At 40.5% G+C, this 17,409-nt stretch overlaps 1 protein-coding gene across 4 annotated transcripts in view; it reads right to left on the bottom strand.

Annotated features, from left to right (window-relative positions):
• The window catches only part of Slc4a4 (solute carrier family 4 member 4), a 420,169-nt gene that overhangs the window by 58,810 nt on the left and 343,950 nt on the right, over positions 1 to 17,409 (bottom strand). For all 4 annotated transcript variants that reach the window (XM_057771897.1, XM_057771894.1, XM_057771895.1 and 1 more), the window contains 2 exons: positions 7,696 to 7,766; positions 556 to 747 (listed from right to left, as the gene is read on the bottom strand). In XM_057771897.1, the coding sequence (XP_057627880.1) occupies positions 556 to 747; positions 7,696 to 7,766 (263 nt within the window). The remainder of the gene's footprint in view (positions 1 to 555; positions 748 to 7,695; positions 7,767 to 17,409) is intronic.

Below are 17,409 nucleotides of genomic sequence, written 5' to 3'. Positions count from 1 at the left end.
CATTCTAGGTACTATAGAATATTATGGGAAGAAAAATTCGCTCAAATAGCCGCACCATTCCTAGTGCACAATATTGTTTTGGTTTAGGACCAAAGATTACATTCAAGTATTAATGTCTAGTCAATGTTTGAGAACTTCTATGAATTTCTATACACGTATAGTTAATGATCAAGAAATTCTACACCATTAAAATTCCTGATTGATATGAAAAGGTTTTGCTGATGTATTTAAACACTATGGGTTTAAAGTATCCCTTTCCTCAGCCATACGCACGGACAGGGAGCGTGTCACATTGCTCCAATCCACCACACTAACAAGCACTACAGCCAGAACTCACAATGGAATTCCGAAAGCAAATCTTGGGAAGGTTTCTTGAAGCAGGACTACAACTATGTTAAATGTGCATTCACATGAACAAAGACCAGAATGCATCATTTAAATGTACAAAGTAATATTGGACAAGGTGAACTGCAGGTACCTTTTTCACTATATAAAAGTGCATTCATGGTGAGACAGGCCAAATCCAATGAAAAGTATTTAAATCCTGGGACTTACCGTTGTTGGAAAGTAACGACTAGTTTTGAATTTTTTCATAGCCATCGAAGAGGTGTAAGTGCCCAGGAAGAGGATGAAGGACATGAGGGTAATATCAGGAACAAAATCACAGTTGTTTCCCACGAGTTTTCCTCCATACTTCAAACATTCCTTCTTTGACAAATAGGCCCAGTCAAAGGTAGCATTATGGTACTGAAAAGAAAACAGGGATTGTTTTTGGTTTTTGTTTCTTTTTTAGAAAAAAAATTGAAACATCTAAAGCAGCTTTTCATACTTGACGGGCCCTAGATGGACTACACTAGAACTGCCCACAAAACAATCCGAAGATAACCGCTGGAGATGGCAGTCACCTGACGCGGCCATGCTATAGGCCAGCAATTATGAAGGACACTGCGAGAGATGCAGTGTGGTAGGCAGTTTGTTCCTTCACCTTACACTCCACCATTTGTTCAACAGAAACAAACCACAAAGTCCCTCTTTCCTGCCAGTCTTCCTGTGGGTCAAATGAGATACATGAATATCCTAAATCCCAAAACAGGAAACTTCAGAACACCTTTAGTTCACAAAGTACTTACTGGTGTGTGCTTGGGTCCATACTCACCGACCTTATCGAATGATCGATGCTCTAAATGTCAAAGGATAGTAACTAACCCAAAAGCAGGTTATTTATCTTAATAAGTACATCTTCGTGACTAAAAAGGTGATACTATCAAAGTGCCTAGCCCTAGACTTCTCTGTGGCAATCCTAATGCAGCATGGATTTTTTTCTGTTGACTACGGGTCAGCACTTGGGACACCCATGAGCGGAATGGCTGTGATGCCTTTGCACCCCTTCAGCTGTGTGAGAGATCTCTAGCTCTGTGTTCCTGGGACTTCAAGCACAAGGATCAATATGTGTTGCTGTCCTGTTGTCGATAGTGTGCTTCTTTCTGGCTACTCCCCCTATTTTCTGTATCTAATACATAGGGAATCTTCTTGTTGATGCCATGGACAGACCTGTACACCCACCTCAGCTCTTACCCAACCACAGCCAACTGCTTCTGGCTACCTGCTTTCTGCTCAAAGAGGGGGAACTCTAGAACGATTTGTATTCCAGAAAGCCCTCACGGGGGGCTAAACTCAGCTGAGATGCATCCTTATTCACCATTTTCCAGTCCTGAAATGTTTTTCTTACCCATTTTGAGGCACACTCTCAACTAGTGACAAAATACTGAAATTCCTGCATAAGGACCCTACTTCTACAACAGTCGGCTTACTGCTTACAGGACAACTACAAGTTAATGGCCTCCAAGTCCCAGGAAGAGTCTGAAAAAACCCCTAGTGATGTGAGCAGCTTTCTCACCCTTAGTATTCAACAGTGCAGGGGTGAATGCTCCTCCTCTGCTTGAAGGTTTTCTGTGATGAAGTTACTGGGTGGCTCATTCCCTATGTAAAAGCATCTCTGTGCAGTTATTTCTTGTATTTGAGCCTTATTCAACAATTACCCTTTAAGGATACAGTTTTTGCTGTACAAAGAGCATTTGTTCATACTGGGGCATCAATGGTTGTTTTCTAGACATATATTTCCAGAACCTTCTCCACCTAAAGGAATGTCAAAACTGTTAGTGGAAATGACTGGGTATCTCATCTGAGAAAGAGTCCAACTACTTCACTCTCTGTATCTTCTTGGGTTCCAGGCTAAGGGGACATTATATGGTAATGAGTTCCTTAGAAATACCTTGCAAAGAAGTGCAGAATGGCAAATTTCTGCTGTCCTTTAAAGGAAATACTTCTATATCACCTCAAATAAATCAACATCTTTTACCATCACCGGTCCAGCCTGGCCTGAAAGGGAGGAGGTTTCCATAGAGCTCAAAAGGCAAAATGCCTGTCCAAGGTAATAAATATCAACTCTGGGTCTTCACTTGAAATATTTTCCTGTTCCCTCCAATTGTACACAGTTGAGCTGCATAACTGCTTTTCATCGAACTCTGCAAGGTGATTAATCATGTCTTGTGTTTTTTTTATTTTTTTTTAGATTTCCGCATATGGATGCTTTCAGAAGAATAGAGCTAACGTTTAGAGGTCATAATTTGTAACATATTTCTCTGCTTTAAAATCAGCAAAATTGTGCCCTAATTTTGCATCAGCAATGTAACATCAGCAAAGTCCTTCTCTATAGCTGGAATTTCCCCAGAGATGTTCGAGACACTGAAACAACCCCAACAGGAATTTTTATCCATTTCCTAACAAAGATTAAGGTTCAGGTGAAAAATGGCACAGATACAGATGCAGAGATAGGTAGCTTAACTTCTTTTAGTTAGTTCAAAATGGCCATGCCAATATTGTAAAAGTGCCAAATGAATCTCTTATTGTTATCTGAAAAAACTAACCTCCAAACCCCATCTACAACTAAGGTCTCACATATAAAAATGTTAGGCAACTAGCATATAGCTTAATATAGGTAATTTTTCAAAATAAAATTTATGGCTTTTATAAAATCTAAAGTATAGCTGACAACCAAGTTCAACTCAGAGACCACAGAAAACACACCAATATGATTTGTGTTATTTCCATTATTTCATAAAAGCTGACATGAAGTGAAGGTTAATTCCTTAAGACTTCAGATAGAATCTACATCATGAAGAAATATATCCAGAGCCATGGCTACCACCTGAGTTCAAGTCCCCATTGTCTGCTGCGGGTTAATCCAGGAGACTCAGTATCTCAATTGCCACTGTCTTTTATCTCTTTATAGGTGTTTCTCACATCTATAATTTTCGTCTTTATTTCTTATGAAAGTACTCTCTGGTCCTCATGAATAGGAAAGGGGTGTGATCTCAGGATATGATCTCAGGGCTCTCTAGAGGTTAGAATTCTCACATTACCTCGCTTTTCTTAAGATGCTCAGAATTTTGCACAGCAGTCACATGGCAGCCCACCCTCAACGGTTAGTGATCTGAATCTGGAAATCCTTGAAAAGATGTCTAACGGACGAGGAGAGATGCCAGAGTTGGAGCCATCAACTGCAGAGCTCTCACCTGGGAATAATGACTCAGTACAGCTACAAATATGCTGAGTGAAAATGTGTTGAGCATCCAGTGTACCCACGAGGGCGGTGAGACACCAGACAAGGCTAAGGATGGATTTCGATGATAGGTGAAGTAGCACAAGGGGCTGAGGAAGGAGTGGGAGTGAAGAGCTACAACAGCAACTACAGACGTTTAAAAACAAAATACGGTAGCAAAGGATCTTCTAGAAGACAAGAGAATTGCAAGGTTTTTAATAAGAGCTTCTCAGGGGTAGTAAACACAGAAGTTGTTCATTGGACAATACAAACCACCCAAACTTAACTACTTGTGGAGATGAAAAGAAAAAGGGGTAGTGAGAAAAAGAAGAATGAAAGAAAAAGACAAGTGACAGACACAGATATTGACGTTGGTCTGGTGCTGGGCCAAATCTACCAATGATAACTTACACCGTCAAAGGACCAACGGGACTGTGCCCACAATAGGACAAAGGAAAGGAAAGAGCAGATTTGGTTTAGGGTATGGCAGGCACCAGACAGGTCCCGTTAACTGTGTGAATAAAATCCTTTACCGGACCTGGAGTATATGACATATTCAAAGAAGAACTGTGCCAATTTGTCAGCCCTCTGTGCAGAGGATAAAATTAAAGTAAACATTCGGTTTAAAATGACCAGGTAAAATATAAGATGTTTACGTAATACTCAACCTTCACAATGACTGTTTCTAGTGCAGGCACGTCCTATGCAATATTCAGAACACACTCACACTAAAATTATTTAATATTTACCTGATATTCAAATGTAATCGAATATTTCATATTTTATTTTTTAAATCTGGCAATGCTACTTCATTTAGTTATAGGATATTTTGAATTAACAACAGTCGGTGGGAAATGAAAAACAAAAATTTCCCACAGGGAAATTGAGAGTGCACCAAATCCAAATACATGGATGAACTAATATAAGCTTTAGGGGAGTAAAACTGATTAAAGAAACAGCAACAGTGTTTACAAGTTTCCTTAGAGAAATAAAATGTTTGCTTGAAAATTACTCAATAATATAAGGTGGTTAAGAAGTGTGCATGTGCATGGCTGGGAGACCAGACGAGGAAGTCAGCTATTACACTGAGTACAGAGAAAATAAAATCTGCACTGAGCCCTGAGAGCGAGTCAGGCCTTAAAGCGCTTTCCTCCTCCAAAGGTGGGGGGGGGGGGGAAGCAGGCCAGCAAAGCTAAGAAACAACAGGGAGGGAAACCAACGGGTAAAAAAATGAGCGGCAGACTGTGATGCGCATTTCGTTATGTTTCAGCGCACACACAGGAGAAGAATTAGATACCGTGAGTAGAGATGCTCACAAGGAGACACACTGAGCCCTGTGGGAAGAATATACGAGCGCTCACCATGGAGGAGCTAGTTCCGAGTGGTCAGATGGGTCAAACAACATTGTGTAAAGGGGTAGCAAGGGGAAAGGTTTATGCAAAGAGAAGCAAGCAGCAGGGGGTTTCAAGAAAGAGCAATCTCCCAGAAAGAGATGTCCAATCAATTTTCTGCATCTCATTTTCAAGAGAATTACTAAGTGGATTTCACCGCAATTCTTAAAACTACAAGGATTTTCTTAAAAAAAAAAGTTCCATGCTATCTCCTCCCTCAAAAGTAGGAAGCATGAGACAGAACAGGCAAATGTAGGTAAACACTGAGCCCCTGTCCACGTTTCTCGCTGACTTCAGAGTTGGGATTATTGCTCCCAGAAAAACATGCAAAGCAAGCTAGGCAATTTGTAAAACATCAGAGAGTTTAAAATCTACCAGAGATGAGGATGCAAAGCCGTTTAAATAAATAAACTCTGAAATGTTGCAAGTCCCTCATGGTAAAAGACCCCCTGAGCAGCAAGGGCCATGTTCAGGTCTGTTGAAAGAACTTAGGCATCTGCCCTCCCAAGGCCAGGGAGAGCCTTCTTCTGTCAGAGAGCTGGGAAGTCAACAAAACTATTCCATAGGGCTTCCTGGGAACAGGAAACGGCTTATATCTTGACTGTGACATGAGCATACCAGAACCGTGGATTAAGGGGATGCCTCAAACAAACTTATAATAAGGCCAGAGAGGAATCTTGTGTAAGAAGCAAGCACTAAGCAATTCATTCAGTCATCTCTCTCTCCGGGATACTGATGTTAGATTCTGACACTGGAGCTAGAAGCCGGAAGTCATCAGATCCTATCTCATTCAGATACAGGGTGCCACCAACTGCAGCTCCTCTCAAAGCCTCTTCTTCAGCGACCATGTAAAGAATTTGTTTGCACGGTAAAGAGAAAGAGCCAGGGAGGTATCAATAGGAAAGGAGGCAGAGATGAGTATAAAATGATGACAACAATAAATGAACATACAGGAAGCACTGCCCTTATCCTTAAGGGAGCGAACCTCAGCAGTTCCCATCTGTCTAGAGGCTAGAATGCCCCTCTTCCCTGCGCCTTCCCCTGAAACATGCCCACTGCCCAGGAGAACAGCTTGTCTTCACGTTCATGAGCATGAAGGAGAGAGGCCTGGATCCTCCAACACCTGGAGCCTTGGGGGAGGAAGGCTCACTGGAGAGGCGCCTCATGGCACCCTTACTGCCCCTTCTCTCGTGACTAAACTATGGGTCAAAGGGAAAGAAGGAAACTCAGTCCTGAAGACGATATGTCCCAGGAGAAGGTCGGGGAGGCAGAGCCAGCGCATGGAAGCACACAGAGAACTTGTGCCTCTCAGAAGTAATGGCTTCCAAGTCTTCTCCACTAACATCACAGTTACGGAAAGAACACAGGCTAGGGGTGGGGGTCAGAATATCTATCTGAGGACAGTAACACTGTCTGAGCGGCTGTGCTCTGTTCAGTGCTGGCCAGCTGCTGAGTTGGCCCCTGTGGTACTTGGGAGACTAAGAAGCAATGTGAAAGCAAATGTGTTGAAAAACTTTATTTCAAATGAACTTAGGTTTTTATTGGCTTTTTAAAAAAAGCACAAAACGAATTTTAGTTAAAATTCTTTAAAACCTAGAAAGACACATTTCCTCCTCTATTCTAGGCAAGTTCTTCTGAGTTGGCTGGCAAGGAAATTAAAATCTGAATCCTTCTACAGTGACTTTCAACATGTAGCCATATTCTTACACATAAACAGACACATACATACATTCATAAATTCACACACACATACTCGCATATACACACAGATGACACATACACACAGACACAGAGACACACACATACATAGACACACAGTCACACATATACATACACAGTATGAAACATAAAGCAAGAAAGAGAGAAGGTTTGAAAAAAGTCAGAAAAAAATCTAGAGGTAAGGCATGAAGTCAAGAGAGGCAGAGAATACAAAACAAGAGAGAAACAGGGTTCTGTGAGAACTGCCAGGATGGACACAAACAGCATCTCTGAAAGGGATGCTGTGGGCACTCACGACACAATATCTGCAGAAGTGTTCCGGTCTCCTGAGAGATGGGCACCCTCTCAATACAAGGTATTATGTGTTCTGTCTTTGTGACTGGGAGATTGATATTCTTTGGTCGGCTTCCATATTTGGCATGGAAGGAACAATCAGAAGCCTGAAACCGCATTTTCCCCATTTTCTCCAATATAAAAGTTTTCTCCCAGCATGTGACCTTCCGTGCAAAACAGCTCGTTTTTAAAACTTAGTTCCAGGGCCTTAAAGGTCCCTGGTTACAAGCCATGGGAAAGGACACCATGTGATGGACATTCAGTCCTTTCTAAGTAATGGGGGAAACGTCCTGCTACCGTCACCCTTAGTAAAGGGAGGGCAGGGCCATTGGGGCAACCAGACAAATGCCTCGCCAGGCCAGAATCAGGCATCAGTTCTTGTTTTCCAACATTCTCATTGCTCTTGTAGAAACGTTTCAAGGTCACAATAAATGGGATCTAGCATTAGATTCTTTAAAAAAGTTCAAAAATAATGTTATATGAGTGAATGTCAATTTTACATCTTTGAAAGAAAATGAAAAGCTAGCCATGGTGATGACAGGCTTTTCTTTCTTTCCCTCTACGGGCAATGATAAACAACATTGTTAAATGGAGATCACACAGCACCACGCATAAACTACAAACTATGTGGGCAGCTTAAAAGTCACTTACCATGTCAGCAGCAGAAACCGTGGGCAGGTCCTCTGGGGCTGGTGTGGTATCGATGGACACTGAGAGATTAACTGTAAGAAAAGGACAATTTTTGACTATGAAAAATAAAATAGAAACAAACTAAATTCATAATGACTTTTGAAACACAGGGCATTAAAAGTTCTGAAGCAACATACAAGCACCACGAAATTTTATGTATTGTAACCGTATTCTTTGTTCTTTGTACATTAAAATATAACAAAATATTTAAGCAGATGTACATGACAGGCATTTAGGAGATGGTATTAAATTTCATTTCTGTTATTTTTCATCAACCACACACTAGTGTTTTACTGGTTTATCTTAGAGGAGGAAAAGCTAAAGAAATCTACTTGAGAAGAACTGATGTCATTCAAAAGTTGGGAGCAGTTACTAAAAGTTTAGACCCTTACATTGGTATCTTTACTATCTATAATTCTGTTCCCAGTGCACATCCAGTATACATTTGTCTAATGAAAGACATGCCTGCCTACTCTTAGGCTGACACTGGCTTCAGGTTACAGTAAAAACCTCATACTTCAGAGCTTTATTGGTTAAGCATTAGGATTTGTAGTGTTTAGAAAATTGAGCTGTGTGTGATAAAGTCTATCTCTGCAAAATATGTGAAAAAACGCTAAGCAAATGATATAAATATGAGGATAAATATATAATCAAACTTTAAAACTTATTTTCATATAATGTGGCATCATTTGTAGATTTAAGATGCACCCTTCTGAAAAATTTATTTATTAAACCAACCTTTATTTTGGAAACATTTCATTGGTTAATTTTATTTTATGGGTCTGAAAATTGAATGGTAATATTTTAATTAAAATAATTTATTTTATCAGATAGACATTTTTCCACTGACAGGAAGATTTGCATTTTAAACTGTTATACAGAGAACACACTTAATTAAAGGCAATATGAAACAACATCTATTAAGCTTTTATCTGAGAATCATATCATTTATTCAACATTTGATTTAAAAATTGCTGTTAGGTTTCTCCCCAATCCAGTCAAACTCTGAACTTATTTTAGCTGTGTTTCAGATCTAGCCTATTTAAACCTTAAAGGAGAAATGCATGGCTGTGTTTGATAACTGAAATATAAAATAGGAGATCCATGAGAAGGACCAAAAGAGCATAGTTATTCACTAGTCTTCCCTCGGGTCTACCTAGCCTGAGTCTCAACTCAAAAGCACTCCAATTATTTATCCACAGTCAGTAAAGCTGGGGAAGGGGTGTTTCTCCAGAGGGAATAAATGAGGATAAATAGAGATAAAGGAAATGGACAAGGCAAAGAAACGAAAGGACAGGAAATGCTTGGCTTGGGTCCTAGTTTGGGTCAACATTAAAATCTATTCTGGTCACTGAAGTCTGGGCATTGTAAGAATATTAGCCAGAAGGCACAGCCTACCACAACCTCCCCAACATGGGCATGTAAAGTGCTTTCTCATTCTGTTTCACTACAAATACAAGAGAGTCAAGTAGACTAAAGGATGACTGAATCAAGCAACAAGACAAGATTCCTTAAAAAACAAAAGTATTTGTAACAAAACTATGTTTTTAGTAGTATTTTGTTCTTGAAAAAAACATACAGTATATTTTCTTATAATATTCAACTTGTCCAAAATATAGGATTAGTATTTAAACCATGGGATGGCCCTAAAGATTTATCACAGATGTGAGAGTATCTGTCTAGCAAGCATGGGGCCCTGGGTTTCAACCTCAGGCTAGCTAAAGAACTAGGTGGGAAAGCAAAGATCAGAGGGAGAAAATCAGCAGTCCAATCCAAAGTCAGCATGGGCTATGCAGCAAACACAAAGCCAGTCTGGGATATTTAGACGCTGTTGTAAAAATAGGTAGTAAATAAACAAATACATCACCCTAGAACACATCACAGGCAAATTTTCCCATGTGATCTAAGTATTGGACAAGACTCTGACACAAACCATGGCTGTTCTAAGTTTGCAATCAGAAGCATCGCCCGAGTTCAGACCTTCTTAAATCTTGCACTTTTCCTTCTCTACTGACATCCCTACTCATCAAGATCTAAAGATGGCATCTATGGGCCAAGAATTCAAGGTGGGACAGTGCTCACTTATGAGTCAGCATCCGTGAAATCACAGGTCAGTGTCTGGCAGGCTGCTCTTCCTCAGCTAGCTTTTCAACGCAACTTCATGAGCTTCCCAAACTTCTCTGCCTTCTAACCATGGTTAAATAGCTGGGGAATGTGTTCAAGACTCTAAGTCTGGGAAATAATTATAGATAATGTAGGCATTAAAATAAGAGTCTGGACTCTCGGGAACTGCTCCCAAGTTTTGGAAATGCATCAATCCCACTCAATTATATTTCTTTATATTTTCAGGGTTCATCTAAGATAAAATAGTAAAGTACACTGGCTCTAAAAATCCCAGAAGAGCCGTAGCTAAAAAACATGAAGAAGTCTTCTACTTTCTCTGCATATGTATATGTGTGTGTGTTTGTGTATGTATATATATATATATATATATATATATATATATATATATATATATATATTTCTATAAACACATATTGGCAGAGTTTGGTAAAGTCCATAAATGAGATTAAAAGTAAATGTCTTTAGGCTCACTGATGAGAAAATGATCGATTACAGCTGGGCTCCTGATCCACAAGGGCCATTGGGCACCACTGAGATCCAGACAGAGTATAAACACTTTGGCAACCAATTGCAGACTGATCCACTTAGAAGGCATCTGCAATCTCCTTAATTAGGATTCTGGAAAGGTCAAAAGGAAAAGCGCAGACACACTGCACTCTGTCTTCACTTTCAGCTCGGCTGCAGGGCGCAGGGAAAAGTGCTGCTCTCTATTTCAGCTAATGCAGGTCGAGCCAAGCATCGCCAGGGCAGTCTAGTCTACACAGTCCCGCAGTTCACCCTTTTCCAGTGTTTGGATTTTCATTTCCTTTGTCTTCCTTCTTACATATCAGTGTTTCACTGACCCTCTGGAATGGTGGAATGCAGGCTGTCAGAAATAGATACTTTTAAGGTGTGTCTGCCATTTTTCAATCTTAAGCCAGCCTTTCCTTTTTAGTGCTTATGGAGAGGTCTAGAAACAGAACCAGGAGATAGAGAGACTTCACCTGCAGGAGGGGGCATGGGTCAGTGTTGGTATACCTCTTACACAAGATAACCAACCCTCTTTATTCTCCAGAGAATAAATGCCAATGTTCCACATGGTCTGTCTTTATATACTAGCAGGAATTACAGAATAGGAAGATGTACAAGCTCACTTGAGGCCAGGTAGTCAAATGTGAGCAACTGGTTACTTCAGGCAGGACTGGCTATGGTGTTTCACAATCACAGACAAGAGGCCTAAATTTTAACTGTGCCACATTTTGAACACAGGGCTCTAAAACTCCTTCCACTAGCCCTGGTCTTGAAGAAGTTACATTACTATTCTAAATCACAGATCTTTCATTTGTGTAACTGAATTTGAATCCAATTACCCCGTAAGGTGATGAGGCAGAATACATGATGCACTGTAGGCAAAATTGCTAGCCTGATGCCAATTTCAGGTCACAGCTAAGTAAATGGTACAAGGTTACTACTAACTCGATGACCCGGAGAAAGCAGAGCTTGACCTGAAGTGGAAGATGTCAGCTACTTCTCAAAGGTGTTTGTGATGATTAAATCTATTGATATTGTGCTATTAAAACAGGCTTACTGAAATCCCCAGGTAAACGTCTTCCATTTGGATGGTGGTGATTAAATATCAGTCTAATCTGACTCTATATCACAACAGTTTGTCATGGCTACAAACAAGGAGAACCTTAAGGTTACTCTATAATTGCCAGGCTTCGATGGTTTATTCCACTCTAAGTCTTCTCATTGCCTTAAGGAAATCAAGCAAGTGGGAAAGAGATATCAGATAAAACTGGATCTCCTAGCTCTAGGAGCACGACATTATTTCAAGGTCTTAGCTAACTCCATTATACCTCCACTGTTGATACAGTTGAATCTATACCTTAAATATGCAGGTCAGCAAAAGAACAAAAACAGCTTTTGTAGGTCATGGCAAAGCAAATCAGGATAATTCTGTGAGAAAAAGCCATGAGTTACCACTCTCTCAGCCCTAAATCTAAAAACAACGTTGTATAGCTTTTGAAACTTGTTGGTTCTCACTGCTTTCATTTCCCTAAGTACTTGTTTACCAAACCCCGTGCTTGAGATTTTCTGTGAGTAGCAAGTTACTTAGTCCATCTTCAGCCACTGATATTCTTCCCACAAGTTTGCCTGAGACGCTGTGCTGTTAAAGAGCGGGAAGTTAGAGTGGACGGACAGGTGGAATATGCTTAGCCATTGTTTCCACAATAATATCTCCTCCATATCCTATCAGCATGTTCCCAATGTGCCACAGACATTATTCCAAGGAAAGTCGTCCAAATACATGCTTTATATAAATGCAAAGCTAGAGAATATTTCCAGGTCTTGTGATAATCCAAATCAACTCCTTCCCCATTTCCGATCTCTAGAAGCATCATGGGAAGCTGCTGAAATGTGGGATAGAACAGTGAAAGGAGACTGAGCTGGAAGTGTTTCCGGCATGTGTGGCTTTCTCAAGAGCCACCATGACCGCGAGTGACAAAACATCAACTGTGCTAAATGAAGGAAGGTCTCAAGGGCAAGCGTGAGGAACAGCAGAGCACAACACACACTTTCAAGTTTTGCTATTACTTTATGATTTAAACTGACTTCATAAAAAAAGGAATGACCTACTATAAAAGGGGAATTGCATTTAATTTGGCACCATTCATAAAGGATAAGTTATGACCATGCCACATTTCCTCATTTTCTATAACTTGGCTTTATAATTATGAAACACATATTGACTACCCCACTGGGCCACAGGATTTACATTGAGTCCAGAATTTCTTCTCAATGGTGTTAACTTATCCTAGTATCTACCTATTAGGCTAAGAGAAAAACTATGTACAAAGAAATGATAATGAAATTCTATCTTAGTGACAACAGCTTCATAGCATTTGGATGTCTCTCCGTGCTTAAATAAAAGAAGGTGAGGCACTGCTAATTTAGTCACTTGGCTTGGCCTTAAGCGTCCACACCAGGAGAAAGGCCATCGTTTACTCTGAGAGATTACAGACAACTATTCAATGTCTGAAAGAGAATAATCTTCACTTAACCGCTCATCCATTATTAAGCGCGTTCTCTGTGCAACAGTTAACAACTAATCAATAAAATATAACCCCTCTGTTAACGACACAGTGTCTGCCCCTGAAGCCATTTTTCTTGCTTTTATAATTTATTGTTTTTAGCAGGGCTTCTTTCTCCTCCAGATAAAGGACCAACACCTGGCCAGAAAATTCACTGTGACCTTTTCTAAACTATTAACACACCCTGGAGCATGTGTTTATCACAACCTTTACACGTTTTACAAATAAACAGAGGGACAAGAGCAAAAAATTGATTTTTAAAGTCTGGGTCAAAGGAAATTGGATCTCCAGCCATATGAAAATAATTAACACTATTTATAATAAAATAAACATATTATTATGATCAGAACATACTGCTGAAAAATTTTTTCAACAAAAAAATAGTTGTGTGTGTTCTATATCTTTACAAGGAACATAATTCTTAGAAACCGATGAAGTAGACTCCCAGTACATTTCTGATGATGGGTAAAGAAAAAATGTTAGGGGAGAAATAAAGTTGAGTTTAAGGAAAAATTTTCATGTTTGTTTCCAACTTAAAAAGTCCTAGCACTCTTGAATCTATGAATTACATAGATTCTCTTGAGATGAACTGAACACCTTCCTTCTAATGCTAAGATTAGCATTCCTCCTCCTTCATGACTATGGATATAATACACAATAAGGCTCCGGACTCAGTGGAATACTAATAAACACTCTACATGTGCTAAACTGAGCATATTTGCCTTCCCTCAGACACAGGTGCAAGTGTTTCCTGATTGTCTACAATAGCACACTGGTTATTAATGAGTCTCCGGGCTCTGCTTGCAGTGAAAGCTTAATGGGACCGAAAGGAAATGTGTAAACGAGTGGGGCTTTTCTCGTAGGACAATAAGAATTATGCGGAAAAAAGAGACAAATTTTGATGCGGTATTGACATGCCAAGCAGTTATAGATACATTATGTCATTTAATGTTTATAACAAACCCCCAGTCACAATATGAATGCATTTCAATTACAGAGCAAAGAACTTAATTAATTAGTCTATCTTGTGGCCATACTGCTACATGGTGTCCAAGGTCAGAGTTCAGATTTTACTCCGAGGCACATGGAGCCTATGTTACAGCTCATTGATGACTGTCTGCCCAGGGAGCCTGGTAATGAGAGAAGATGTAGTGAGCTGCTTCCAACTTGACATTTTTGTTTTTTACACTGGGCTTCTTGAATTATTGTCTTTCTTACGTACTTCTGCTAGGCAGTCAACAAGGCATCATGAAAAATAGATCTATTGTCTCTACATTCATCAGCATCTATCCCATGTCTGAGAAAAGAGGATATTAGCATATCAGTCATGTGTCTACACATGAATGTCAAACTTTCTGGATAATTTTCCTTCTTAATTCTTCAGTGAATCGAGACCTATTTGAGTTACCAATCAGTAGTAGAAGCTAAAAGAGAGGAACAGGGGATCATGAAGAAAAGGACAGTCAGGAGGTGGTGAGATTTTATAGAAACTTATAGGAACAAGAAGGATCAGGAAGGGGTAATGAGAGATGACAGTTCAGCAGTCTAAAGCATGCGCTGGTTTTGCACAGGACCCAGATTTCTCAGCAACCCCACGGTGACTAACAGCTGTCTGTGACTCTAATTCCAGAGGACCCAAAGCCTCTGGAGGTACTAGGTACACATGTAGTTCACATATATACAAGCAAATAAAGCACTCATATGAGTCAAATAAAAATGAAGAAATCTTTAAAAAATAATCAAGAAGGAAAAAGGGAGGAAGAACTGTCTTCACAAAAACAAAATTTAACACATGTGATATGAAATTGCAGAGGTGGAGATACTGGGGACTAATAGTTTAAGCAAGAATGGGGGCAGAAGGACATGGAAAAGGAGGGAGGGGGGTGATTTAGACAAGACAAAAGATTCATGAAGAAACCTTGAGAAAACACTCTATTTTGTAAGTTAATGCAAAAAAAATAATTTTAAGGCCAGGCATAGTGACACACATTTTTAGCCTCAGCACTTGGGAGACAGATGCATGTGTATCTCTGAGTTCAAGGCCAGCATGGTCTATAAGAAGAGGTCCAGGACAGCCAGGGCTACACGGAGAAACCCTGTCCCAAAAGAAAAAATTAAGTTAAGAAAAAACACATTTTAAAAAAGAAAAGGAGATTGAACAGAGGTACCCTGTGTGTGTGGGTACACAGCACTGCTCCCAGAGGACCTGGATTATTCAACAAAAATCTCAATGCCAGACATAGATTACTGTCATACAAGTTCTTAGAGAGGCCACAAAGGCACCCAAAAACCACAGGCTAATGTATTGCTCTTGGTTGCCCATAACTAGGTTGTAAGAGCCTATTTCTGAAGACATTGAAGGATGTAGAGAAACCAGTCTAGAAATTATGGATAACTCTCTCCCTGCTGACTAACTTTGACTGTCCCAGAGAGTGTTATTCAGGCTGGGGAGATCAGACATCAGTGACCACAGCCAGTACTGAACCCTGCATGTTAAAATACAGATGCACCAGGAAAGATATCACCACCAGGGCAGCAGTGGCTTGTCTGTTAGTGGGAATAACCAACTGCTTTCCTATTGGGTTTGAGGCCTGCCCCTATAGGAAGGAAATCATGCCTGGTAGAAAACCCATGGCTGGGAAGTCACAGGTACTGGGAGAAATCTCCTGTTATTGTTTTGCTAAATGGTCTTGTTGTCAAACTCCCTCTTAAATATTTATGCATATATCCATAGATTAGTAATACTTTCCTTTTGGTCAGAAAAGCTTTTTTTGTGCGATGGGCAGTGTTTAATGAAGTGACTCATCACTTTTCCAGGCACTGAGAAAAAGGGACTGTGGATACTCAGCCGCGAATGTGATGTGTACCCTACCCTTCTGATGCTATTCTTCCCCAAGGCCCCATGGGAAACACTGTGGAAGAGGAAAATTTAAAGACTCTAAGAACCTGAGGATGGGCAGGAGCACTCTGAAATGTCTGCTGCCTCTGACATCACTGATCCACACACGACTGATAGCAGCCATGGCCTCCGCACAAGACCGAGCCAGTCAGAGTTTCAGCATGGATGAAGAAGAAGCTCACAGGGCCCCAGACCAGAGCGGAGGAGCTGCTGGCAGCGGTTGGCTCCATTCTCTTCCAGGATGTGGCCACTGGTAGGCTGCCCTCACTCCAGTGGAGGGCTCTATAACACGCGCGTGTGGGTGGCACTGACTGAACTCAATAGGCTATGTTTTCCAAAAAGAAAAGAGGACAAGAAGTTGGCAGAGGGACTCCGGAGAGTCTCAAAGGAGATGCAGCAGGGAAGCATGTGGACACGCTCAAAATGTGCTATAAAGTTCCCAAAGAATAAAGTATAATACATGTCTGTACTATTAAAACATGAAGACATGTCAAGGGCTATAATATATTATGGATGTGAATACAATCCTCCTAGTGATTAGTGTGTCTATAATGCATTATGGACATGAATACAGCCCTCTTCGTGATTCGTGACCCCTATTTCCAGTTCTTTCTCCATTTGCAGGATCATGGCTCCATCTGGGCAGTTGCTGGTTCGTTGATGCACACGGCCCCAGTGGTGAAAAATAAGCCATCTGCCAGTTTAAATATTATTGACTCATTGACTGAATTCTTTTACTGGGAGTGCATGTTGTGATGAAAGACCAGCCTTTTGTTGTTCTTAGAGCGCTTCCTTGAGCTGGACGTGCAGCACTCCCTTGCACTGCTTCATTTGGTTCTGCAGAAGTAATACATTTATGATGAGTCTCTGCAGTTCGCTGTCAGGACAAAGGTTAGAGGGGAATGCTGTGTAGGAACTATCCAGTCATTTGCTTGTTTTTCTTTTTTTCTTTTTCATTTTTCTTTCTTTTTTTATTTTTTAAATCGGGGTATCACTGTGTAGCTCTGGCTGGCCTGGAACTCACTATATAGACCAGACTGGGCCTGAACACACAGATCCACTGTCTGTACCTCCCAAGTACAGGGATTAAAGGCATGTGCCACCATGCACAACCTATAGTCATTAACTTTATAGATTTTAGAAAAAACATGAAATTCTTAACAAAAATGTAAACATCCTCTGGTGGTTTGAACAAGAACGACCCCATCAGCTTATGTATTTGAAGGCTTAGTCAGAAAGCGGTACTATTTGAAAAGGATGAAGAGGTGTGGCCTTGTTGGAGGAAGTGTGTTACCGGGGATGGGCTTTGGGGTTTCCAAAGCTCATGTCAAGCCCAGAATCTCTCTTGGCCTATACATCAGGATGCATCATTTACTTCTTCATCACTGCACCTGCCTACAGCCATGCTTCCTGCCATGATGCTAATGGACTAGACCTCTGAAACTGTAAGCCAGCCTCCAATTAAATGCTTTTTCTACAAGAGTCGCCTTTGTCATGATGTCTCTTCACAACAATAGGGCAGTGATTAAGATATATCTACATGCCATTTTCCAAACCACAAGCAAGGCTCAGAAGCGT

The sequence above is a fragment of the Chionomys nivalis genome, chromosome 6, assembly GCF_950005125.1.
Source record: "Chionomys nivalis chromosome 6, mChiNiv1.1, whole genome shotgun sequence".
Taxonomy (NCBI): Eukaryota; Metazoa; Chordata; class Mammalia; order Rodentia; family Cricetidae; genus Chionomys; species Chionomys nivalis.
Note: the sequence above shows the minus strand (reverse complement) of the source record. Positions and strands in the feature narration are given on the sequence as shown.